The sequence below is a fragment of the Phaenicophaeus curvirostris genome, chromosome 17 (genome assembly GCF_032191515.1).
Source record: "Phaenicophaeus curvirostris isolate KB17595 chromosome 17, BPBGC_Pcur_1.0, whole genome shotgun sequence".
In the NCBI taxonomy this organism is placed as follows: Eukaryota; Metazoa; Chordata; class Aves; order Cuculiformes; family Cuculidae; genus Phaenicophaeus; species Phaenicophaeus curvirostris.
Window position 1 is genome coordinate 2,380,109 of NC_091408.1, and position 23,687 is coordinate 2,403,795.

At 52.0% G+C, this 23,687-nt stretch overlaps 1 protein-coding gene across 4 annotated transcripts in view; it reads right to left on the reverse strand.

The window, feature by feature from the left end:
• Positions 1-1,603: 1,603 nt before the first annotated feature.
• SGSM1 (small G protein signaling modulator 1) overlaps positions 1,604-23,687 on the reverse strand; it is a 35,123-nt gene continuing 13,039 nt past the window's right edge. The window contains exons 4-26 of one of the 4 annotated variants that reach the window (XM_069871407.1): positions 19,832-19,994; positions 18,878-19,030; positions 18,256-18,323; positions 17,734-17,879; positions 16,852-16,983; positions 16,169-16,293; positions 14,665-14,732; positions 14,119-14,279; positions 12,899-13,028; positions 11,617-11,796; positions 10,378-10,516; positions 9,564-9,628; positions 9,044-9,189; positions 8,445-8,573; positions 7,797-7,979; positions 6,673-6,744; positions 5,509-6,093; positions 5,187-5,311; positions 3,666-3,748; positions 3,245-3,354; positions 2,872-2,968; positions 2,275-2,442; positions 1,604-1,795 (exon numbers count right to left, since the gene is read on the reverse strand). In XM_069871407.1, the coding sequence (XP_069727508.1) occupies positions 1,707-1,795; positions 2,275-2,442; positions 2,872-2,968; positions 3,245-3,354; positions 3,666-3,748; positions 5,187-5,311; positions 5,509-6,093; positions 6,673-6,744; positions 7,797-7,979; positions 8,445-8,573; positions 9,044-9,189; positions 9,564-9,628; positions 10,378-10,516; positions 11,617-11,796; positions 12,899-13,028; positions 14,119-14,279; positions 14,665-14,732; positions 16,169-16,293; positions 16,852-16,983; positions 17,734-17,879; positions 18,256-18,323; positions 18,878-19,030; positions 19,832-19,994 (3,317 nt within the window). In that variant the 3' untranslated portion in view covers positions 1,604-1,706. Of the gene's footprint in view, positions 1,796-2,274; positions 2,443-2,871; positions 2,969-3,244; positions 3,355-3,665; positions 3,749-5,186; positions 5,312-5,508; positions 6,094-6,672; positions 6,745-7,796; positions 7,980-8,444; positions 8,574-9,043; positions 9,190-9,563; positions 9,629-10,377; positions 10,517-11,616; positions 11,797-12,898; positions 13,029-14,118; positions 14,283-14,664; positions 14,733-16,168; positions 16,294-16,851; positions 16,984-17,733; positions 17,880-18,255; positions 18,324-18,877; positions 19,031-19,831; positions 19,995-23,687 lie in introns of those variants that run through there. The other 3 variants (XM_069871406.1, XM_069871408.1, XR_011338686.1) reach the window with 3 other exon arrangements.

A 23,687-nucleotide genomic window follows, 5' to 3' on the forward strand; every position in this document is an offset into this window, starting at 1 on the left:
TAAATACCAAACACAGTCAGCACAGACAGATGTTGCACACAGGAGAAGGGAAGAGCCTCTTTTCCCTTCTGGTGAGCAGCGCTCCGACAGCAAGAGAAGGGCAGGGCCTTGTCTTGCAGAGGGGAGGAGAGCACACACACATCACACATTGCATGGAGGGAGAACACAACTTTTTGCAGCAAATTTTGAGAGAAAGTACCTTTACAGAGAGCTACAACCCAGCATCTTCCCTGCTGCCGAAAGCACACGCTCGTGGCAGGCTTCTGTGGCCAGGACGAAGAGCCCTCCATGGCTGAATTAGACCTACCAACAACCCACACCTCTCCTTCTCCTTAATTGTTTTTACCTGAGTTGAGAAATGAATCCAAACCCTTTGCCTTAGCAGGACACAGCAGCTCAGCCCTCACGCTGGCAGTGCTGGAGAGGCACTTCATGCAGTGTGCGCTCCAGAGGCTGCAGCGCCGGAGAGCCACTGCAGGAAAAGTGGCCACAGAAGTGCATCTTCCAAAAGTAAAGACCACTCAGGGACCTTGGGCTATTTTCCTCTTCACAGGCAGGTGAAAGAAGCCCACCAAGACCTAACTGGAGGCTTTCGGTGGACTTAAGGGGCTTTGCAGCCAGCCCCAGAAGCACACAGAAAACCTGCAGGCACCAAGGGCATTGTGTGCACTGTCTAGCTTGGAGCAGCTGGTCTTTCCATGAACAGAGGAAGAGACAGGCATCTTCAGAAGGAAAGTCAGGACAGTCACTGAAGTCAGGAGCTCTGACTTGCCTTGGAAGGAGCATTCCCCTAAGAGGGGTTGCAGAGGAACAATGGGGAGACCAGACTCCTAACGCGAGCAGCTAGAGTAAGGCAAGTAAGAAAACCTCAAGTCTAGAGTTCCCAGAGGAGGTTAGGACCAGATTTTCCAGTCTTCAGAGAGCGTTACAGAGGCTAGATTTTGAAAGAAAAACCTGATGCTGAATTTGGAGCTCTTCTGAAAATCCATCCAGAGTCGAAACTCTTAGTGTGCTCAGATACTATAGTAACAAACAACATAAAAACCCCAGGGAGTGAACAGAGCCCTAAAAAAATACTAAAGGGGATGCTAGGCATCAAGGGACAAGATCAAAAGAAGAAGAATTTCTGTGATCAAAGTCCCTCTGCTACTGGCAGAACCTCAGAACGTTAATGAGAAACTGAGCACTGGCAGCATCCCTGTCCTGCCCAGGCTCGCAGGGCTGGCTGGCTTCCCCGTGCCGCGGGGTAGAGGCTGTCCAGGGAAGCAACTTTATTTCCTCACAACAAAGGCTGTCGAGCCCGAGTCAGCCCCGAGGAGGGCTGGCAGCTCCGCTCTCCCAGACCCCGAGCTCCGACCTGGGATGCTGGCAACTACCTCAGCAGTTGTGGTGGTAACCACACACGCTGCCCTTCTGCTGCAACAAGGCAAGGAAGTCTTCCCAAGCGAATCCTTAGCAGTAAAATGCAATCGTACAGATCTTTGGTTAAGTCACTGAAGAAGGCTGCGAAGACCTGAGCCGGGGCCCCCGGACCTAACACTGAACACAGCACTTGGAGAGCTAAGGGTACTTCCAGTTTAAACAGCAGCACGTGTCCAACTACCTTAATTCCACAGGTGTGGCACTTGGAGAAAAAGGAGAAGGGAAGGAAGCATTGAAGGGGAGTCCCGGCTCTTTGTCTGGATGCATCGTCTTCACCACATCCTTCATTTGTTCTCAATCAGAGTCTGGACTTTATAGACAAGGTCCCGGGCCAGCTTCAGGATCTGCTTGGTGTTGTGTCGCTCGGCCATTTCTGGAACGCAGACAGAAGGAACCCACAAAGAGGTTAGAGCCGTGCAGCCCAGTGCCCCAAGGAGTCCCCCCAGCCTCACAGCTCTTTGCATTCCAGTCAAACTCCAGGTGGGAGCTGAAGCTGTGAATTCCTGCCCAAATTCCCCTGCACCACCCGTCCCAGAGACCTCTGACTCTGAAAAGCCATCATTAAGTACCTCATCTCAGGATGATGAGAGTCAGAGGAAGCACAACCTACACTCACAGCTCCCTCCAAGCCAAGGATGGCAGGGAGGCTTCCCCCAGGCACAACCAGACCCCACCAGAGCCCAACTGTTTAGGGGCAACAGGTCTCTTTACTATCGTATTCCAAGTATCAGCATCACACTGCTCTGTTTGAAACATCTCCCAGCAGAACCCAGACACGATATTGTCAGACAGGCATGTGCTGCCCACATCTGAGCTGCTGCCACAAATTCAGCCCAAGAACACAAGCGGTACCGTTGAAAAACTTGATGATGTCTGTGAAATCCATGTTGTTCTCCAAGATGATATCCCTGTACATTTCCACTAAAGCCAGGGCTATGAAGAGCACATAGTGTGCAGAGGAAACATGTGCAGCTGCCCAGATGGTCTCCCAGACAGAGAACACATCATCATACACCAGCTCTGTGAAGAGAGGAAAAAGCCCAGCAGTTACTACACCAGCCGCGGGTTTGCAACCATCCTGACTCACAAGAGTTCACAGCAGCACTGGGAAGACACGCTGGGTGGTTTCTTCCCACAAGAACCTGTTCCAGTTGGAAGCAATCAGTCAGTCAGCTGTAGAAACAAATATTCTAGCCTGCAGCAGGTGGCACAGGCTTGAGGACACAAACCCAGTAGAGATTCACCCACAGCTCTGGAACAGCAGGTTCTTAATCTAGAGAGAGAAGCCAACCACAAAGCTACCAGGGAAAAGTAAAACAAGAACACAGAGTAAAAAGTTCAAACAACTGAAGTTGTAGAGTGCACCAAACCAAGAAGTGTGCAAGCATTGCAGATCTGGCCTTCCCCACCCCGTGCTGCTCTCAGCTGCCTCCCCCCACCAGCACGCACCTCTCTTGAAGTCCAGGAGAAACCATCGGTAGCAGAAGTAGAAATGCGTATAATCACCATTCTGGTGCATCAGCTCAAAGAGCTCAGAGTCCAGAATCTGCCAAGAAAAGCAAAAGGAAACCCATCAGCGCTCAGCAAAGGCAGCAGCCATGCCTCTGCCTGCCTTCCTTCATTCCCACTGCTCTCCTACCACACCACATCATCTTCCACACAGCTTCTCCCTCCTTTGCAATCCCAGCGTATGTTATTCCACATTATCTTTACGCTGCTCTTCCACCACTGAAAGCTCATCTCAGCCCCTTTGAGACCCTCCATCCCAAGTTTCCCTCCTCTGGTCTGAGAGGCTGCTGTCCCTGTGCCAGGATGCCCCTACCTGGATGAGAGATCTCATGTTGGCAAAGTGGGTGTCCATGGCCCCCCCGTGGGGGAAGTTCTGGTTCATCCTCTTCATAAGCTCAGTGAAACAGCTGAAAGCCAGAGCCTCTGGAGAGGAAAGAGAGAAACAGGCACTGCTTGGCTGCACGGACACTGCTGTGTCTGCATCCTTACAACCCACCCGCAGCAGGAATATCCCTCCCTGCTCCACACACGCAGAGCCAGCAGGGACTGGCCTCAGAAACACACCTCACACTGTAAAAGGCACCCACTGTCCCCAGGTTGAGCTCTCAGGAGCCAGATAGCATCAAGGACAAATGGGATGGTGCCACCAGCCACTCCACACCTCCAAATATGGAACCCCTTGCTGCAAAGGGTCACCGGCAGATCCCCCCAGTAGAACAGAGTCATCCACTCACCGTCATCCAGGATGACCAGGAGAGGGGCAAGCAGGTCACACATCCCCTGCACGTAGCCAATCTCGATGTGCTGCCAGATGTAGCTGTGTGAGAGAGAGGGAAAAGTGACCTGTGAGCCCATTCCTGGGATGCTGCCACCAATGCGCAGCAGCAGACAGGGTAAAATCAGCCCTGTTTATTCTGTACTTCACTCTTCTACAGCTGATCTGGAAATGATTAAGTTTCTGTGGTGACTTTTCAGGGAAGTCAGGCATGGCACAGCCCTGGAACAACATCCCACAACAGCCATGGCCGTTGCATGGAAATCAGCATATGGAGAAGTGGAATCATAGAATCACTTGGTTGGAAAAGACCTTTGAGATCATTGAGTCCAACCATACCTGTCCACTACTAAACCAGATCCCTTAGCACCTCATCTGCCCATTTTTTAAACCCCTTCAGGGGTGGGGACTCCACCACCTCCCTGGGCAGCCTCTGCCAGGGCCTGAGAACCCTTTCAGTGAAGAAATTTTCCCTGATGTCCAATGTGAACCTGCCCTGGTGCAGCTCCAACCCCTCAATGTCCTTCTTGTAGTGAGGAGCCCAAAACTGAACCCAGGATTCGAGGTGAGGCCTCACCAACACCAAGCACAGGGGCAAATCAAAAAGCACAGCAAGGTGGGGTGGGCAGTCCAAGGGCAGAGACCGATAAGAGGTTGTTAATTTATCTCTCATCCTCACCCTTCCCCCTCGATTCATCCTCTTGGCTCTCTCGCCTGCTTTGCCTCCCTGAACCAGTGTCCCAGAAGCACACAGCCCTGCTGAGATATCTTCCCATATTTGGTAGCAAGTTAAAATGCGTTCAGAAAGGATTCAGCTCCGCTGCTGGCACCAGGGAATGATCTTTTCCATCCTGCCCACTATTTTTCCAAAAGTTGCTGTATCATAAAGTCTAATCTCAGCAGAGATCTCCAACTCTGGCTGTCAGATGAAGCGACAGCTCGAATGAAATTGCGGCTTCTTCTCATATTTGCAAGATGAGTAATAATATTTTAGCCTCCACTGCCCTGAAAGCAGCTGCAGCTGCTGAGCTGGAGCTAGTTTGAGTTGGTGAATGTCACACAGCAACCTTTTTAGTCACAGGGACTAAACAAAGAGAATCAGAAACAAGCTCAGGTATTCCTGTCTCCTGGGTAAGCACTAACCACTTAGTTGCTTCAGGCACTTCCTCATTAGCGCCACAGCTCTGTGGGCTGATCCTCATTAAAACATTTTCCAGGCATATTCCAAGAGAGCAGGTGGGCTGTGCTGGGCTCAGACCAGGAGGCAACACGCCCGAGCCGCCCCAGGGAGCCCTCGGCTTTGGCCAACAACCCAGACTCATGGCTGTCACGGGGCAGAGAAGCACCGGGCAGGGCAGCTGAACTGCTCAGTCTGGTGAGCACAAGGTCATAGAATCATGGAATGGTTTGTGTCGGAAGAGACCTCACAGCCCAGCCAGTTCCACGTGGCAGTCCCCACCCTGACCCCCGCGGCTCCCACCTGCACATGATGTTGCGGAGCTTCTCCAGGTTGGCGGGGGTGAAGTACCAGTAGTTGCGGTCGCACCGCTGCACGTCCTTCTCGATGCGGTGCAGGTTCACTGTGTACATGTCCAGGAGCTCTGGCTGCCCAAAACAAACGCAAAGTTGATTTGTTTTCAAATAAGAACAACAAAAAAAAGAAAGTTGCAAGGGCACTGGAGTGACAGGGCAGAATTTGAGTGGAAGGCAGAGAACTTCTGTACAAAGAACTGCAGGATTAGCACAGGGCAAACAGACAATCAGGCAGAAACCCACTCAGCAAACAACAAGTACCTACTTACAGAGTAGGTGACACCCGTCGAGGAGACAGCAGATGCTTCACCATTGGCCAGATCAGCTACAGGCAGAGAATCCAGCTGAGGGTACAAACTCTCCATCTCTGGCTCCTCAGAGAGGTTATCTTCACTCTCCACCAAGCTTTGTTTTTCGACTTTGCTGTCTGCCCAGCTCTCCACCACAGTCAAGGCCACAGCACAGTGATCACGCACGACCCCTGCCGTGCTCTCACCCATGGGAACAAAGTCCACGCTTCCGCTGGTGGGAAATTCACCTTCCAGGCTGTCCTGGCCCTGCAGCTTCTCCTCCTGCTGGGCACTATCCAGGTCCTGTGGGGCTGGCCCATCAGTCTCACCAGCCTTTCCCTGAGAGCTGGCTGAGGATTTGGCGGTTTCCAGGGCACTGTCCTCATTGCTGAAGCTGCGCTCTGAGAATCCGGATGTGATGGAGAAGTTCTGGGAAGAGGGGTGGCCAGAATCAGGGGAACACGTGCCGTTGGGAACCGTCCCATTAGAGATCTTGCTTTGTTTGCCATCTTCTAGCTGAGCATCTGCCTCTGTCTGTTCCACTTCATCAACGGATTCAAACACCTGCAAAGCACAAGCAGAGCCACGTGACAGTGGCTCCACATCTCTGCTACAGTGTGAGACAATTTCAGCCTGAGCATCCAGCTCTCTGTCCCATTCTAATCAGATTCTCAGAGGAATATCTGGGCTCAGTCCTCACCCTTTACGTTCCTCTGCCTGGATATGGCAGGTCAGGGCTTGGTCATTTGCACAACTTGGAGCCTACAATCCCTGCTCCAAGGGACTACGCTTTACTCAGCGTAATATATTAGGCAGAACGTCATTTAAATAGGTTGGTTAAACACACAGTTACTAACGTATGAAGCATCCAAGGGCCCTCAAGTGTGAAGGCCATGTGGGGGTTGGTCCTTCAAGCCTAGGCAGAGCAGGCTGGTGAATATTAAACATCACCAAGCAGTGCAAAGTTCTGACCTTAGGGGCTCCAGAAGCAGGTTTGCAAGTTATTTACCTCCTCCAACTAGTCTGTTTGCCAGAAATCACTATGGTTATCAACTAGCGATAAGCTCATGCTGGGGCAGAGAGCCGTACGCTGTTGGGTGGCCAGTGTCTGAGGGAATAAGGGGACAAAGCGCTGCCGCTCACCTGCGTGCTGGAGCTGGAGTCGCTCTGCAGCCGGGCAAGATTCTGTCGGTCAGAGCTGCAGCTCTGCGAGGACTGCAAGAAAGAAGAGAAAAAGCCAGTGAAATGGCAAAGAGCATGATATCTGGAGTCGGGGAAGGCTCATGCCACACTGTCAGAGGTGGATGCATCAGCTTGTGAAGAACAAGCAGAAAATGCATCCCATAAATTCTCCTATTTGACTCAGGGAAGATGTTCATGACACATCAACTCTGCCGTGCAGATCCATCACACAGCACAGCTCTCTGCCTTAGCCACCATTGTCATCAACTGCCTGAGAAGATGACAGAAAAACAAAGTCCCAGGCCAATCCAGTTGTTCAAACACCGTATGTTTGGGTCTGAAAGAAACTTCTTTCCTTTGCCCTTTGGAGAGGCCACGCTGTCTTCCTGGAGTGCAAATTTCTACAAATCCCTGTCCTAATTTGGCAGCAATGCAGCTCACCCCATCTTAGTTTATATAAACGATGAAGTCACATGCTATAAAACAATCCCTCCAAGCATATTAATGGTTTTTCCTTTTCTTAAAGGACAAATATTGATGTTTGAAGCCAGACTCAGTCAAGGCAGCCCCTGTAAAAAGCCAACAGCACCCTTTTCTGGCTTCCAGCTGAAGCGCAGAAGGAAGCACTGGGCTTTGCTGCACCCAGTTCAGTGTTTTGCCTCGTGAGTTCCCTCTGAGCAACCAGCATTCACACAAGAGCGGGTCCTCCCTGCACAAGGAGCCTGCAGCCACTCACGCTGTGCACAAATCGAGTTCTACAGAGCATTGCAATGACATCACGCACAAACAATAGGGGTTGAAGAAAACGTGACACGTTCAGAACAGCAGGAGTTGTCCCCACCCTAGCACTGTGGGTGTTGCTGGGCAGGGCTGCGACGGAGAGAGGAAGGGTGACAGTTTTCCTCCATTACCATGGGAGTATTTTATAACAGGAAATCATAGGTTGAGATGGGAAAAGGGTGAACCTTTGCGTGTATAAACTCTGCAGAGGTCAGGGAAGGAGAGTGAGCAAGAACTGTGTCTCCATCCCTCCTTGAGGCACAGCGCGATAAGGAGTCTGGGTGGGTTCCCCTGCACCCCCTCACCTCGTTGCTGATCGTCGAGTCCCTGTGCATCATTCTCTGGATGTGGGAATCCAGACTGGCCCCAGAGGAGCACTTGGCCAGAGCTGCTGCGTGCGACTCCTTCTCGCGCTGCCGGACGATGGCCTCGCAGCCCAGCCACTCGGCCATGGTGTGCTCGTAGCAGGCACGGATCTGGTCATCAGCCTGCAGTGTTTAGAGAGGGTCTTTGAAGGGTTATCCCCAGAATAACCTAGAAACCAGCTCCTCCTGCACACTCCCAACAGCCCCGCACAGATTAGTCTTTATTAGCAATGGGTAGATGAGACAATGCCACCCATGGCCTGCACAGCGCCAGCCAGAGCCTGACCCACAACATCTCACAAAAATTAGGATGGAAAAATAACCATCCCCCCCTTTCCTGCCTTCCAGAGGTGCACGGGGCATCAGTCAACAGCAGCTGCACAAGGGATCATCGAGCTTGCTTCTATCAATTCTTGCTTACCCGAGCCCTTCTCCCAGCTCCTATCTACAGCTGCAGTTCAAAGGGGACACAATGCCCCAGACTTCATAGGGTGGGCTCTGACAGACAGGCAATTCGAGCTGTGAGATGTCCAGGGCACACCAATGCAATACACCTGATTGCTGAGCTGGCAACACACCCATACCAACCTCTTTCCTTTCTGCCTCTGTCATCCCAAACTGATAATGACCCAGAAGAAACGGCCAGACAGCCTTCCTGATCTCGTGCTGGATCCCTCCATAGTAGATCAGACGCAGCAGCTCCTGGTCCTCATAACTCTGTGGGAAGAGCTCCGAGTCAGTGCACAGACACATCGGGGAGATGCAAGGACAACCCCAGCCTGGCCTTGCTGCCTTGCAGCACCCAGAGTGCTGCCAGATGCTAAGTACCCGCAAACTCACTGCTCATTCATTGCAGATGCTCTCTCAGACCTGCGCTTGGGCTTAAGCACAGGCAGAAACCCTTGTGGATGGGGAAACACTGGCTCACCACAGCCAGAAAGTGGCCCGAAGTCACTCAAGGTCACTGCTGAACCCCAGAGCATGTTAAGGAGAGCAGCCTTTGCTCCCTGGCTTCCACATTTCAAGGAGCCCTGGGCTCCGTGCAGTCTGGGGCAGGCTGAGAAGTTCCCCAAGAAGAGAAGCCACTCAGTCTGCTTCACTTCATCATGGTACAACCACAGAAGTGAGGCTGCCTGGACGTCCCCAAGCCCACCACAACTGGCACGTCCCCAGAGCACCGGCCCTACCGCGCTGTCCTGCAGGTATCGCTGCCAGATGTCCACGGTCAGTCCCGAGCTGGCATTGCAGGGCACATCAGGAGACACGATATTGTGGTTAACCAGCGCAGAGAGGTGGGTTCGCACTGTGGAGAGGTGTCTGCAATAGGCCAGCCCTGCATCAGGCAGAAGCAAACATTCAGCTGGGGAACGCAGGGAGCCATGAGGATGAAATGCAGGAGAAAGCTCTGATGAATCTGGTTCCTGAAGGGGACCCTCTGAAGCTACATTCTCTCTGAAGCAGGGAATCTACTGGGACAGGTCATTGTCTCATCATCTTGTACCACCAGCACTGCTGCTCTTTCAGCTGAAGTCCAAGGATCTGAGTTTAGATGCTTGGTCCAAACCCCGAGTGTGCACTTGTAGGACCCTGTGCACAACACACTAGTCCCAGTACCCTTGGCCACTGCCCCACTGCTAGCGCAGAGCACAGGACTTATCCCTTGCCCATCACACATCTTAAGGCATCATGGATGTGATGAGTACTCACAGCCATAGAAAGCCCGGGAGAGGATCTGGTACTTCATATTGTCACACAGCAGCTTCAGTGGAGCTCTGCCAACAAACACATCAGATGTGAGGAGAGGAAATGTCCCTCTGCATTCCCTCTGATTCTGCTTTGATCTGACTGTTCCAGCTTTGCCTTCACAGAAGCACCACAGGACCTCTGCCCAGTTTGGGAACAGCAATTCCTGCTGCCAGGACACAGTCACAGAGCAGCTGAGACACCTCAGATGAGGGGCCAAGCCTCACTCCAGCCTCAACACATCCTGCTGGTGCCTGCAAAGGGTCCCTGGAAAACTGGGCTGAGTGTGAGGCTGGAGACGCCACTTAGAATCATTAAGGTTGGAAAAGACCTCTAAGATCATCAAGTCCTATTGTCAGCCCACTGTGCCTACTAAATTATGTCCTGAAATGCCACATCTACACGGTTTTTGAACCTCTTCCAGGACAGGGATTCCACCATTGCCCTGGGCAGCCTCTGCCAGTGCTTCACCACTCTTTCAGTAAAGGAATTTTTCCTAATATCCAACCTAAACTTCCCCTGGTGCAACTTGAGGCCATTTCCTCTTGTCTTATCACTTATTACCTGGGAGAAGAGACCAACACCCACCTCACTCTAACCTAACCACATCTGCGGAAGCAATGAGGTCTCACTTCAGCCAGACTGAACAGACCCAGGCTCCTCAGAGGTTCCTCATGACTCGCATCACACCTACTGTAGTTCAGCCACCAGCTGGGCTGTAGCCCCTGTTTTATTTCATCCACATTTCTCAAAGCCAGCAGCAGCAGAGCCGTCGTACCTTTCGTGGCTGCAGCCGTTGGATGGTCCCCCATCAGACGAGCCACTCTGAGAGCAGGAGGAGCAGGAGGACTTGCGGGTGCTAGGTTGCCACATGGGAGGCAGGGCAGCACCTGGGGCGTCCATCAGGTCCTGGGGCACTGTTAGGGCAGAGAGAGGAGCATCAGCAACTGAGCAGCACTGCCCTGGGGTTGGGAGGGCGATGGGAGGTGAACACAGAGGAGAGTTTTAATCAGCAAACGTAGCATCCCACACTCTTCCCAAGGAAACTTCAGCTACCCAGTAGGACCCCCACCAGGTAATCACAGCACTGGTGAGCTCAGGAGAAAGGAAAGGAGGCAAAGAGCATTGATTAGAGAGAGCGAGAGCACTGTCTGCTAATTAACCACAGCATCTCTAGCAAGCTGATCTTGAACTGCTGAGTGCCAACCAAGGCAGAAACTAGTACCCAACCCAAACAGACTGTAAAAAAGGGGCTGCAACACCGTCACATATGAGAAAAAACATCAACCATTGCCCCAGGAAGAGTGGATCACTGGAAGGGGAAATGTCCCCATCTCAAATATTAGGAGCCCATCCAGGACTCAGAGGAAGAAGGGAGCATCCAAATCACAAGACAGGAGATAAAGACTTCAATTAAGTAGCTGAGAAGGACAGCATGAGCAAGTAGCTTTTCATGTTGTCACTTGCTAAATCCCTGCTTAAACAGAAATGATCCTGCAACGGCTTCGGATGCTGCTCAGATGCCACCCTGCAAAGCAGCCAGGCAGAGCCAGGGCCAGGGGAGCAGGCAGCCCCGAGAGCTGCTCTCACCCCTGGCTGCTGCCCTGGCCTGGAGCAGCCCCTGCCCTTCCTAGGAAAAAGCCATCACAATGAAGGTCAACTGTGGGATGCAGAAAAACAGACTAAGGAAGAATAATCCTAGTTGTTCCTCCTTGAGAATTAAAACATGGCAGAAATTCCAGCCTCCAGCCGGGAGAGGTCTTCCTCACTTGCCCTTGGGCTCACCAACTCTCCCTGTTCTGGTATTCAATAGCTGGTACTTGTTGAAATATTCCTATTCAAATATAGGTTGAAATATTCTCATTCAAATATAGGTTGAAATAATCCCGTTTCCCTCCTATTGGGTAGGAGCCGATGGGGCAGTGACAGTCAGCAGTGACCGAGGACAGCTCTGCAGGAATTGTGAAGTGACAACACAGGCAAGAGAAGCACCAGACACAAACAAGAGCTGGATTACACTGATGCTGAGTGCCCCCCAGCGTGGCAAGGGGAGGTCGGGATGTGATGGGGAGACTCGGAAACCATTTAGGAATCACCACCATCTTGCTTGTAGCTGCAGTCCTTGCCTTCTTCCCTCTCACAGCAGCGATGGACATCACAGACGCAAGGAATGGGTGAAAATTACCATTAATGGTAACTAGAGACAGAGAGAGGACAAAGGCATAAATGATAAGGGGAGAAAGGAAGAATCTCTAGAGAAGAAAGAAGTGATGCAGTTCCAACCCCCTTGGGGAAGGTCTGCAGGAACCACATAGACTTTGATGATGCCAGCTAAGGAGATTGCAGCAATTCATTTCACAGGAAATTTGGCCCCCAGCAAGAAATTTTAAAGGGTAGATCAAAAGGAAGCTGCAGAAAGGAGCATCGCGCTCTGCTATTTTAGCCTCAATCAGATTTTTATCTGACTCACTGGATTGCGTTAGTCAGCTAAAGGCAGGGAGAATAATCTTAACTGATATTATGGAGGAGTCACAGGAGATGCGATTGCCCCTTCCAGCCTCAAAAATATAGGAATAAGTTTTTGATCTAATTTCATAGCTTTCTAAAAGCACTCCACAAGTCTTCTATTACGCTCTTAGTTTTCTCCCTTACAATGTCATCTACAACGTTCCCAGAGGTCAAAAAAAAGAATCATTCCTAGTATCCCACGAGAGTAGGACAAATGTGCTTCAGCCAAGTATGTTGTTCAGATCATTCCCAATCAGACATTAAGAAAGATTTCTGATTTGGTCAATCCAACAGCATCCTCTTCTTTGCCCTGGGAAGGGAGGGAGTAAAGGCACATGGGTCGAGCCTGGTGGTACAGAGAAGGGTGCTGTAACCTCCCCTAACGTTGAAGGAACACAGCTGGATTTAATACTGAGCTGGCCTGGTGACAACAAGAGAAGGATCAGCTCTGGAGGCTCATGATGGTGAAGAGAGACCCCTGAGGAACATAACCAAAGTGAACCTTATGACTGAAATAATGTGCAAGTGTTTATTTTTCAACCACGAAGGCAGTTGGAGGCTGTTGGGCAGCTACAGAAACAAAGGACTTGGTAGCAAGTGAAAGGTTAAAACAAAAAATAACCCCCACCCAGACACGATGTTGAATGAAAGGCAGGACAGCTACCAGCAAAGCCCATTGCGCCAGAGCAGTTCCCTGGCACAAATTGCCACGTGCCTGTCAGTGCTGCATCCCTGCCTGCCCACACTCCTCGTGATAACCTGCCTGGAACACCCTCTGCCAACACACTCACCGAATTCAGACTGTGTCCCTGGGTAGATTATCCTGAAAACGTAATCCGTGGCTTCATCATCTTCCTTGTCAGATGCAGACTCGGAGGAGCCCTGGGGACTTCGCTTCCTCAGCTTGGGAAACACCTTCCCCTGGAGGTGAACAGAACCAGTTCTTCATCAGCCACCCCGCGCCCAACCACACACACAGGCCAACGTGGACGCTGCCTTGCTGACCAAACTGCTGCCTAACACAACAGCCTGGATGATGTTTGCACATTCCCTGTGCTGGAGCAGCTGGAGCAGCCTTTGGATTAAGCTTGCAATGACACAGTGGATAAACAAACCCATTTGCGCACCAGGGATAGGAAATCCATGAGGCATCACCAGGTCCAGGAGAACCATACTCGCCACACCTCACGGCCAGCACTCCCACATCACCTCCCTTTGGATTTGCCCTCATTTGGGTCTATTTAGCTGGTCAAGACCACAAGCTAAACCAAGCTGCCATGTTTCAAGCCTACTTTCCCTCTTAGTTTTGTGAGGAGGATTGTTTAAAATGCAACAGTCACTTAAGCCAGGCAGAGCGCACTCCCCATCAGCTCTACTCCGAGATACTCCACACGGGAACACCAACAAGAATCATGGAATGGTTTGGGCTGCAAGGAATCTTAAAAGATCATCTCGTTCCACCCCTTTGTCATGGGCAGGAACACCTCCCACTGGATTAGGTTGCTCCAAGCCCCATCCAGCCTGGCCTTGAACCCCTCCAGGGATGGGGCAGCCACCCCTGCTCTGGGCAACCTGAGCCAGGGCCTCCCCACCCTTACAGCAAAACATTTCTTCATAACATCTCATCTCATCTCAATCTCCCCTCTTTTGGCTCAAAATCATTCCCCTTTGTCCTATCCCTGCACTCCCTGATCCAGAGCCCCTCCCCAGCTTTCCTGGAGCTCCTTTCAGTACTGGAAGCTGCTCTAAGGTCTCCCCAGAGCCTTCTCTTCTCCGGGCTAAACAACCCCAACTCTCCCAGTCTGTCTCACAGGAGATGCTCCAGCCCTCAAATCACCTCTGTGGCCTCCTCTGGACTCACTCCAACAGCTCCATGTCCTTCCTAAGCTGAGGACTCCAGAACTGAATGCAGGGCTGCAGGTGAGGCCTCACCAGAGCAAAGGAGAGGGGGAGAATCCCTTCAAACTCAGTGCTGTGGGCTCAGGAACAAGCCCATTCTCAGGGTGCCTACCTTTCCCCGCTGTGACCAGAGGGGTGGATCCAGCTGCCCGTGCGGCAGGAGACCATTCTCCAGGCAAGACAGGAACTGCAGTAAGTGCCCTCCTCTGGGGAACCGCAGCGGGGGCCTCTGAATCCCATCCTGGCTCACCAAGACGACCGTTCCACCGCTATCTACTATTAGCAACAGTGACAGCAGAGAGAAGACACAGACATGAACAAGGGAAACAGTACCAGTCAAAAATGCAGAAGGCAGGCAAGAAAGCCCAGGGAACTGTCTTTCTGGTAGGGAAAACAATTTCTTCCCAGTTTGGATTCTTCTCTAAGCCCATTACAAGTGTGAGCCCTGGAGAAGGCTAGCCTGGGAGACCAGGCTCCTGACAGCCACAGTGCTGCTAGGTTTTCCTAGAAGCAATTCCACAGCAGTGACCACCCAGAGCTCTGGACACCTGTCCTGGAGCTGAATCAGAACATCCCCCTATGGACCCTCCCCAAAGATCTAACGATGCAAACGTCAGGGTGACAACACCCTCCAGCAGCTCCCGAGGCTTGTCCTTACCTTGCTGGTGACAGTGCAGATAGACAATCTCCTCCAGGCGAATTGTCATGGCATAGTCCCAGTACACGCTGGAACAGAAAAAAAGAGAGGAAGTCGTGAGCTTCAGGGAGGCAAGGAGCTCTGCTTCTGTTCACATCAGCTCCGTATCCTGCCTCCAGCTATCCTGGCACCAGGGGAAGCTACAGAACAGATGAGTTCCCAGCAGCAACACAACTACCACAAAGCCAGCCTGAGTCAGTGACAACATCTCTACAGAACTAGTAACTGTCCCTGCCACTACAGCTCGACCGAGGCAGGCCCAGTCCCACCTGCCTCAGGTTGTTTCTCTACCCTCACGTTGTTCCCAGACACGGACAACACACCCAGGGATCCCGGCAATTGCAGGGAGGGATGTGGATGTGCAGAACTGAGGACTCTCCTCTGGGCACCTTGGAAAGGACGCCCCATCCTGCTGCAGTGCTGGGGAAGCCCCAGGAACCTGGTGGGAGCAGTCCTGGCGCCCCAAGGGAACGTGCAGTGCAGTCCAAGTCTGGGCTGCTGCTTTGCTGAGCTCCTGGCCCCAAGTAAGCAAGAAATAAACCCCCCAAATCTGTGCTTTTTTGTCAAAGCTGAAAGTAGATTTGGCCCCAATTCAGAGACCACAGGCACCTCAAGGTGACTGAGGAAACCTAGAAAACACTGGAGAGCTGCTGGCCAACAGGTAGGGCAGACGGACACCAGGAGGAAGCCAGAGAAGGGGATCTCACCAGGAGACACGTGGCCTCACTCAGGGTTCCATTTCTGTGGAGAGCTCAGCAAGAGCACTGCTCCATGAGGAGGTCAGTGTTTAATAACATCCTATTTCCTCACAACAAAGCAACTTCCAGATTCTGAGCAGCATTATCTGCCCCTTTACAAAAATAGTGCTTAAAATATAAGCTCATCCAGACAGTTAAGGACGGGAACGGGTGCGCAAGAGTCACTCCTGGTAGATTCATACTTACTGTGCCATTTGACTCCTCTCTTCCTTGGTCACATCTTGACACTGGGAAGTTTTAGAGCTTAGGCTGATGCCCAAGACAAGAACTCAGAAAAGTAGTGTAGAGATGAAAATAGGGTATTGGGCACAACAGAATGGCCCAGGGGCCAAGAAGAAAGGGGAAGTGAAAAGAACATAGGTAAACAAACCCAAAAAATCTAGAACTGAGAATAAACAAAACTGAAAACACATTTTGCTGAAGAAGACCCCTGAGGGCAATCAATGAAACCACTTTGTGTCTTTCAGAACAAGCACTCTCCAAGCAATACCAGAGCACCTCACACCATCTCCCACCACCCACCCTTCCCACCACCTCAGGCCTCCTTACCCATCCCTTCCCCTCTTACAGACTCAGGAATGATTGTTCTGCTCTGCGTGTAGCAGAAAAACATACTGATGACCTTGGACACCAAATCCGCAGCCTGAGCCTGAGGAGGGTTTGCCTCCCCTCTGCCCCAGCATCAGGGCACACTGGGAGCAAGTCACCTCTTCTCGTAGTCCAGATCCCCCACGGAGCCGTTCATCAGCTGGTTGGGAGTCCACTTCAGTGCCATGATGTCGGCAGCCTGGTGAAGGGACAGGTATCCCGGGATTGCCTCCATGTCATCTCGCTTGAGAAGAGAAACACAGGAACAGAGTGAGCTGGCAGAGCAGGCTGGAAGACACCAGAAGCATGAAGCACTGTTGAGGCTGACCCATGCTCTGGCGCAGTCCTGGACCACAACACAGCCCTGCCTCCTGTCTCTGAGCGCATCCAACATTGAGACACCCACAGTGGTCCTGCAAAACCTCCCAGCAGAAGCAACAGGACATCTCACCAGTTTGGAAAAGGGCCAGGAGCAGCTGCCCAGCTGAAGCAAACTTAACAGCTCCACCTGAGCAGTTTGTACTTTGTTAATTGACTACAGTAAGCAGGAAGGGACAGGAGGAGGCATTTCGTGTCCTCTGGTCAAGAGAGGAGCCCGTTTCTACTTGGACGGAAGCAGAGCTCTTCCATTCTACTGGGAGGATCTATATCACCAAGACCTCAGCAAACACAGTCCAGTCTCTGCCTTCCCAGATGAGAAATGAGCCTGTGCCTTTCTCCATCAAAGGGCATCTTGGGACAGAATTACCCAGCAGGGAGCAGAGCACTGTTGTAAAACCCAGAAGGCCCAGCAGGTACTTACTGGCTGCACCAGGACATTGTTCTTGCCATAGAGGAGCGTGGCTCGGGAATTCTGGTGCAGTGACTCCACGTAGTCCCTGGCGGACAGCGATGGCCGGTCATCCATACTGCCACTCGAATGCCTTTTCTGAATCTAGAAGAGATCCACCTACAAACGTTAGGTCAGCACAGACACCTCCTGATTTCAAAAGCTTTCTTCCAACTCACTTACACACTTCAGAAAGTCCCTATTAGAAATCTTTCCCTTTGTTTCCTCTGTGGGGATTCCTGGCTCTAGCCAAGCTCAATTCTGTACCATAGAATGGTTTGGATTGGAAGGAACCTCAAAGCCCAGCCAGTTCCACTCCTTGCCACTGGATCAGGGGCTCCAAGCCCCTTCCAGCGCGGCCCTGAACCCCTCCAGGGATGGGGCAGCAACCCCTGCTCTCGGCAACCTGGGCCAGGGCCTCCCCACCCTCACAGAAAAACACTTCTGCCTAACATCTCATCTCAATCTCCCATCTTTTGGCTCAAAACCATTCCCCCTCGTCCTATATCTGTCCTCCCTGACCCAGAGCCCCTCCCCAGCTTCCCTGGAGCTCCTTTCAGTACTGGAAGCTGCTCTAAGTTCTCCCTAAGTTCTCTTCTCTAGGCTATAAGGCCTCCCCTGAGCCCTTCAGCTGCCTTTGCTTTCACTCCATACACGCTGTTCCCACAGGGCAGAGACTGCATGACACAGAGGGGCAAGTTCCCACCACTTGTGGCTTGAAGACTTCAACTGCCCTTTTCTACCTTCCCTCAGGGGGTTTCTCTGTCCTTCTCAAACAGGTGGAGCCTCAAACCCTGTTGAGCGCTGCCCGTGGGCCCCAGGAGGCCTGCTGGGGGCTGTCCCTCTCGCACTCACGCAGAGCGCGGGGCGCTTGGTGGGCGAGTCCTGGCGGCAGTGCGAGCTGTGGATCCGGTGCCTCTGAACCAGCTCATCAGCTGAGGGGTCTGTCCAGAAGTGGTCAGCGGTCTTCATCTTGGTGTACTCCAGCGCACAGGGTCCCACTGCACAGAGCAGAAAATCACAAACAGAAGGAAGTCACTGGTGCTGTTCCAGTGACCACAGTCACCCCTCAGATCATGTGCATGCTGAGCCCTGCGCTGCAGCACCACGATGCTTCCCAGAGCCCAGCCACAGCCCTCACTTATGCCCATCAGGATTAGTAAAGCCTGTGCAAGGAAAGGAAACCCTCGAGCTCAGCCTTACAGCTCTACATCTCTCTTCACTGCTCAACATGTGGTCTTCACGAGCGCTCCGCAGGGCTACCTGTCGAGGGCTATTAAGTTTCTGAAATTCTTACTAGAAAATAACTGCATTTCACATCCACATCACAGAACTGGGCTCACAGGCTTGGAAAGCAAGCTACAAGGAAAGCGTTACCCAATAAAGATGCAAGAATTGGCCCATCCACAGGATCCATCAGGAGAGCTTCTTTCTCATAGTACTTACTAGAAGAAATAAGAGAGAGCAGAATGTTGTAGGATTTCAGTCCCCTGGGACTGCAAAATGACAGAGATAGTGGTTTAAAATCACTGCAAAGCCCTTCCTTCCCTTTCTGCATCACTCCCTGAGAGTGATAAGGCAAGAACCACTCAACAGGCTGTTTCTGGTAGTGGTGAAATTCCTGGGCCCTTCTGCAGCACATTGTGCCCATCACCATCTCCTAACAAAACATCCTCAGGATGGGAGACGACGCCTCCTCAGGAGAGGACACCACAGCAGGCAGTTTCCAAAAGACATGGACAATGCAATCCCTGACAAGCCAAACATCAGCAGAGCAAGTGTGGCCTGTCTTTATTTCAGGGAGTGTACGGTGGCCACCAGCAGCAGGGTATCAGAGTCCTCGTGATGGGCACAGAGTGACACTACTGGCCTGTCTCACCCAGAGACTTCTCTGGCCCTCTTAGAGGCACCTCAGCCTCAACATCTCCAGCATGGTCCAAAGGGGAGATGATGGTAGTGAGCTGGGAGAGGCAAATGGTTGGCCTGGGTCAGCACTTACCTGCTGTTTTCTACCAAGTAATGCACAATCTTATCCAAGACCTTCTCAAAGAGGGCTGTGCGGATCCAGAGGTGCTTGATGGCTTGAGGAGACAGGTTGGGCAGCTTCGGCATCTTGCGCACGTTCTCCGGGATGCCCTGGACTTGATTTCGTCTTTAGGGGCACAAGGCAAAAGACAACATCATCACAGGTTCATCCTCGAGCACTGCAGGAGCGCAGGGCACTCAAGGCACCTTGTGGGGCGTGAGGTCAGGGTTTCAGTGGTGGTAATGGTGGTGGCTGGCAGATACACAGAGCACAGCGTGGGGACAGGGCTCTAGAGACTGCTCTCCCCATCTATTCCATCCCCTGCTCCAGAAGGCCCACATCTGCATTTGAAAACTGACTTCACTAAATCAGTGCCTCATGAGAGTCCTCCAAACCACACACCTCCTCCACTGGTGCCTGAGGACAGCAGTTCACAAGCACAGCAGCTTATCTGAGGACAGCATGAAGATTTCTGCCCCCAGGTAGCTGCTCCATCCATCTCCATGGTTCCTGTCCAAGGATGAGTAAGCCACTTGCAAACAGCAGTTGAATTACTGCAGGTTCAAGCCCTGCACGTTGAGGCAGAGCAATTTTGGTTCCAGTTGGCTTAGTCCACTGGTCCATAAACTGTGACAGTTCTGGAGCAAACATACTTAGTTGTCCCTGAAGCATGAGACAAGGGGCAGAGGGAGTAAGAACTTGTCCATCCTAGTTTAAACCACAACCACAACTCCCTGTCTCCTAGAAGAGCAACCAGTTCAGTCAAGATATCAAACTCAGGACAAGAGTCTGCGCGTGGCTGTGCCGGTGTGATCGCTGTTACCAGAAAAAGCAATTCCTCCTGTACAGGTGATCCACAGCCAAACCCAACTACACACACACCAAACCAGAAGGAAATATGGGATAACAGCAATGCTGGTGCCTTACGCATTCTCAATGAGCTGCTCCAGGTCTTGCACTTTCTTGCAAAGCTCCTCTGCCAGGGGATAGCTCTTTCCCACCTTCATAAACAGAGCTGCTATCTTGTTGCTGCGCAGGAATCCTGCTGCCCTCCGCTTCAAGCCGTACAAGACACACGCTTCCACAGCAGCTGCAACAAAGCAAAGTGGTTACTGAAGCAGCAGGAGAGCTCGGAGCTCACGTCACGACAGCCCGTCTCCTGCTGCATCCATCACCTCACTCCACAGCAGAAATGTTTCCCAAGAGGAAGCCAGCGCCACGTTCTACTCCTGCACAAGCAGAGAGGAGATTAAAGAACCCAGATGTTCAATCCAAAGCAGCAGACAGTGGCGCAGCTTTTCTGCCTGCAGAGCCATCCGTTCTGCTGATACAGAGGCATCATTTCAGTTTTGCAAAACAGAAAAAATAAAACTGACGTTGGTGAAATCAATTAGAAGTTTGGCAAATCTGAACAAAAGGAGTAGCTTGATGGAAGTAAATGTGAACCACGGGTGTGCCGAGATGCACATGCTTCAAAGGAGAGTTAACTTGTGCCTGCTGAAAGATTTCTCCCTGAAATCACCCAGGAAGGACTAGTCAGGCAGACTAACTTGTCTTGAACTCACTTATCTGAGCAACCAACAGCCTAGAGAGATCCTACTAGACTCATGATGAAATGGGAACATGCAGATTTCGGATCACAGCAGTGGTGTCTCCTTGGCACCAACAGCGAGCAGTCTGTGGTGACATGGCAAGCTAGCAGCCTGGACTAGGATTTGTGGGAGCACAGAGAGGGAGAAAATAGAAAGGACTTGGACTGCAGTGCTCACAGCCCTTTGTCCCCAAAACAGGAGCTGGCTGTGCCACACGATGTAAACAAATCGATGCAAACACTGGGAAAACTCAACACGAACAGAGGTCGCATCCTGCTTCCAGGTCTGTGCCGGCATGATCGCTGTTACCAGTGGTGATTTTTGCAGCAGAGGAGCAATCAGCTCATGGCGTGGCAGCAATCGCATAGATCAGGAGCTGCCAAGAGCCCACTCAGAGTCACTCAGGTTAAGCCTATGGGAGTAAACAGTTTATCTGTGCTTTAATGGCTTGAAGCAAAAGTGTGGCTGCACAGCGCAGTGATGCATCTAGTGGCACTAAACAGTCTGAAACCAGCTCAGGTGACTGGGTTCTTCACAGGGCCAGCAGCTCCAGCCAAGCCTGGGGCAGAGAGCAGCGTCACTGGAGGGCACTGCCAGCCCTGTACCAGACTTGGAGTCCCTCTCCCTTCTCTCCAGTGCGCTCCTGAGTACAACCACTGTCATTAATCAACGGGCTAGCTGGAAATATGGGATGTCAAACTCCTCAGACAATATATTTTAAGGCAGAGAACATCCCCACCTGGCCTTCAGGAAAATGTCCTCATCAGACATGCGACAAGCAAGCAGCGAGCGAGCTGCATCTCCTCTAGGTAGGATAATTGCTTTACTGTGCAGAGAAACAGGCTGGCATTTTCCTAGCAGGTTTCCTGCGAATCATAGAGAAACCAAACAACTCCCTAATGTTTTCCCTTTGGCTCAGTTTGAGGGATGGGTACAGCAGAACAGGAGATTTTGGCCCTGGTGCCCTGTTTTGGGACGCTCCAAGCAAGGAGGAATCCCAGGAGCAAGAGACTGGTGAACTGAGCATTTCTAAATCAGCAGAGGAAATGGGGCAGTTTCTTCACAAAAAATCTCACTGTTCACACAAAGAAAAACCTAAAGGCTATAAGAGAACCTGGGGATGAAGCACAGACAATGCCAGCAGCTCAGTCTTCCTTTGGACACCCTCCCAGCTCGGTGGTGAATCAGTTGACTCCTTGTGGCTGGTACTGGGCAGTTGGGTCCCTATGCAAGGCTTCGCCAAACTCCCTGCACTTGGCTTTGCCAAAAGGCAGTGCCAGGCCCTCACCAAACAACAAAGAGTGCCTGGAAAGCACCAGCCGCCCACCCTCTCCTGCCAGGCTCCCTGCCCAGAGCCCAAGTGAAGCCGGCTCTGCTGGCGATGGGAGATGGCAATGACTCCACAGAAAGATGCGCACACGTACAGGCTCCGACGGCAATCTGTTTGCCAGAGTCCCTTGGGAAGGCTCCGGATGGATGTCTAGTGTCAAACACAGACTTATTAAAGAGCCTGATCAAAGCACTGGAAAATTACACAGACCTACAGTTCTGCTGGCTATTGATCTGGGCCTGACAAGAAGCTTTCTGGCACCCCTCCTTCCCAGGAACCCAGCGCTGCAGAGCCAGCACACTGAGCCTCCTGCAGCAACCCAGCAGATGCTGATCGCCTCTCGCTTGGGAAGGCATTTTTTTCCTACAGCTGAACAACTCTGTGGAGCCATTTAAATAGACATTTCATGCAGACCCATCACCATCAGCTCCCAGCACTGAGAGATGCTCTCATTATCTCTGCCCCGCTTAGCGCCATGCCCGAGTTCACTGCTGAGTGGGCAGCAACTGAGGTGCTGCGAGACACGGCGTGTGCTGACAGCAGAAAAGCAGCACGGCTGGGCCAGCCAAGTCCTGCTCACTCTGCTCAGCCTCTCTGAGCTGCTGGATGCAGGGTTGAGCAATCTCAGCACTGATGTGGACCACAAACTCCTCGCTCATGCCAGCCTCCAGCCCTGCTGCCGGCTCTCCATCAGCATCCCAGGGCAGCGTGAACGTGACAGATGCCAACTCGCGTTTGTCTGCTTTTGATCCTTCTCTCACGGGCAAAACAGGGCAAAACTGCTCTTTCCTGCCACACCACTGGTTTCATTGGAGGGGTTTGCGGTACACTGGCTACCCAGAGGGTCAGAAAGGCTCGACGAGGAGGGTGGCTCTTCTTACAGAAAAGGGCAGCACTGCTTAGACAGAGCCAGGCTTGCAGCACGCTCTGCTTGTCAAGGAAAGGGCTTATTTATAAGCTCCCCCGGCTCACAGAGAGCCACAAAGCCGAGGAAGGTGCACATACTATTCAAATGAGAGAGCAGCAGCAGACAGACCAGAAGACGTAGACACCAGAAGCCAGTGAAAGCGCAGTGGCATCATTAAGCCAGAAGGAACCAACGAGCCGTTCGTGCCTGGGTGCCTCAGCTCCGTGTCGCAGGAAGCTATAAATAATTCCAGGCTGTGAAGCCTCGTGCTGCACAGAACAGCAGAGAATGAGTCACACCTTGAAGTCTGTTCTGCTCTTTCGATGCCATTCGGTCGACAGCATACAAAGGCACAGAGGCCTGAAACAAGCACCTGCATGTCTTTTAAGTGAAGGCCTGGGAGAAAAGGACGAAAGCAGCCTCTTCGCTCTCCAAAGCAGAAAAGGAGACCACACAGCTCCCTTCTCTTTCTTTTTTGTGCTTCTCTGCGGGTGCTACAGTGTGACGGTGCTGCACGAGCCTTCTTGGAGCAACTCCTTCAAAAGCTGGTTGTCATCCTTTCTGTCATTTGCTTCCCAGCCTCCAAATTAGCAAGCTGCCCTTCAGCTATTTGTAAATGGAGGAGCGCTGCTCCCCTCCACACGCCCCTGTAGCACTTGCTCAGCAACAGCCACACGGCTCCAGCCTGGGAACAGCAGCAAAAAGCTCTGCTGAGAGCGCCAGGCACAGGCTGCCCCTTACCTGGAAGCCACGGCTTGTGGTGTCAGAGTAGAGCAGCCCAGAAGTTCCCTGGCAGCTTCAGTAACACTGGGATTGAGAGCATCCCCACCAAGCTTGCTGATGACACCAAACTGTGGTGTTGACACACAGGAGGGAAGGGATGGATCCAGAGGGACCTGGGCAGTCTGGAGAGGTGGAGCTGGGCAAAGCTCATCAGGTTCAACAATGCCAAGA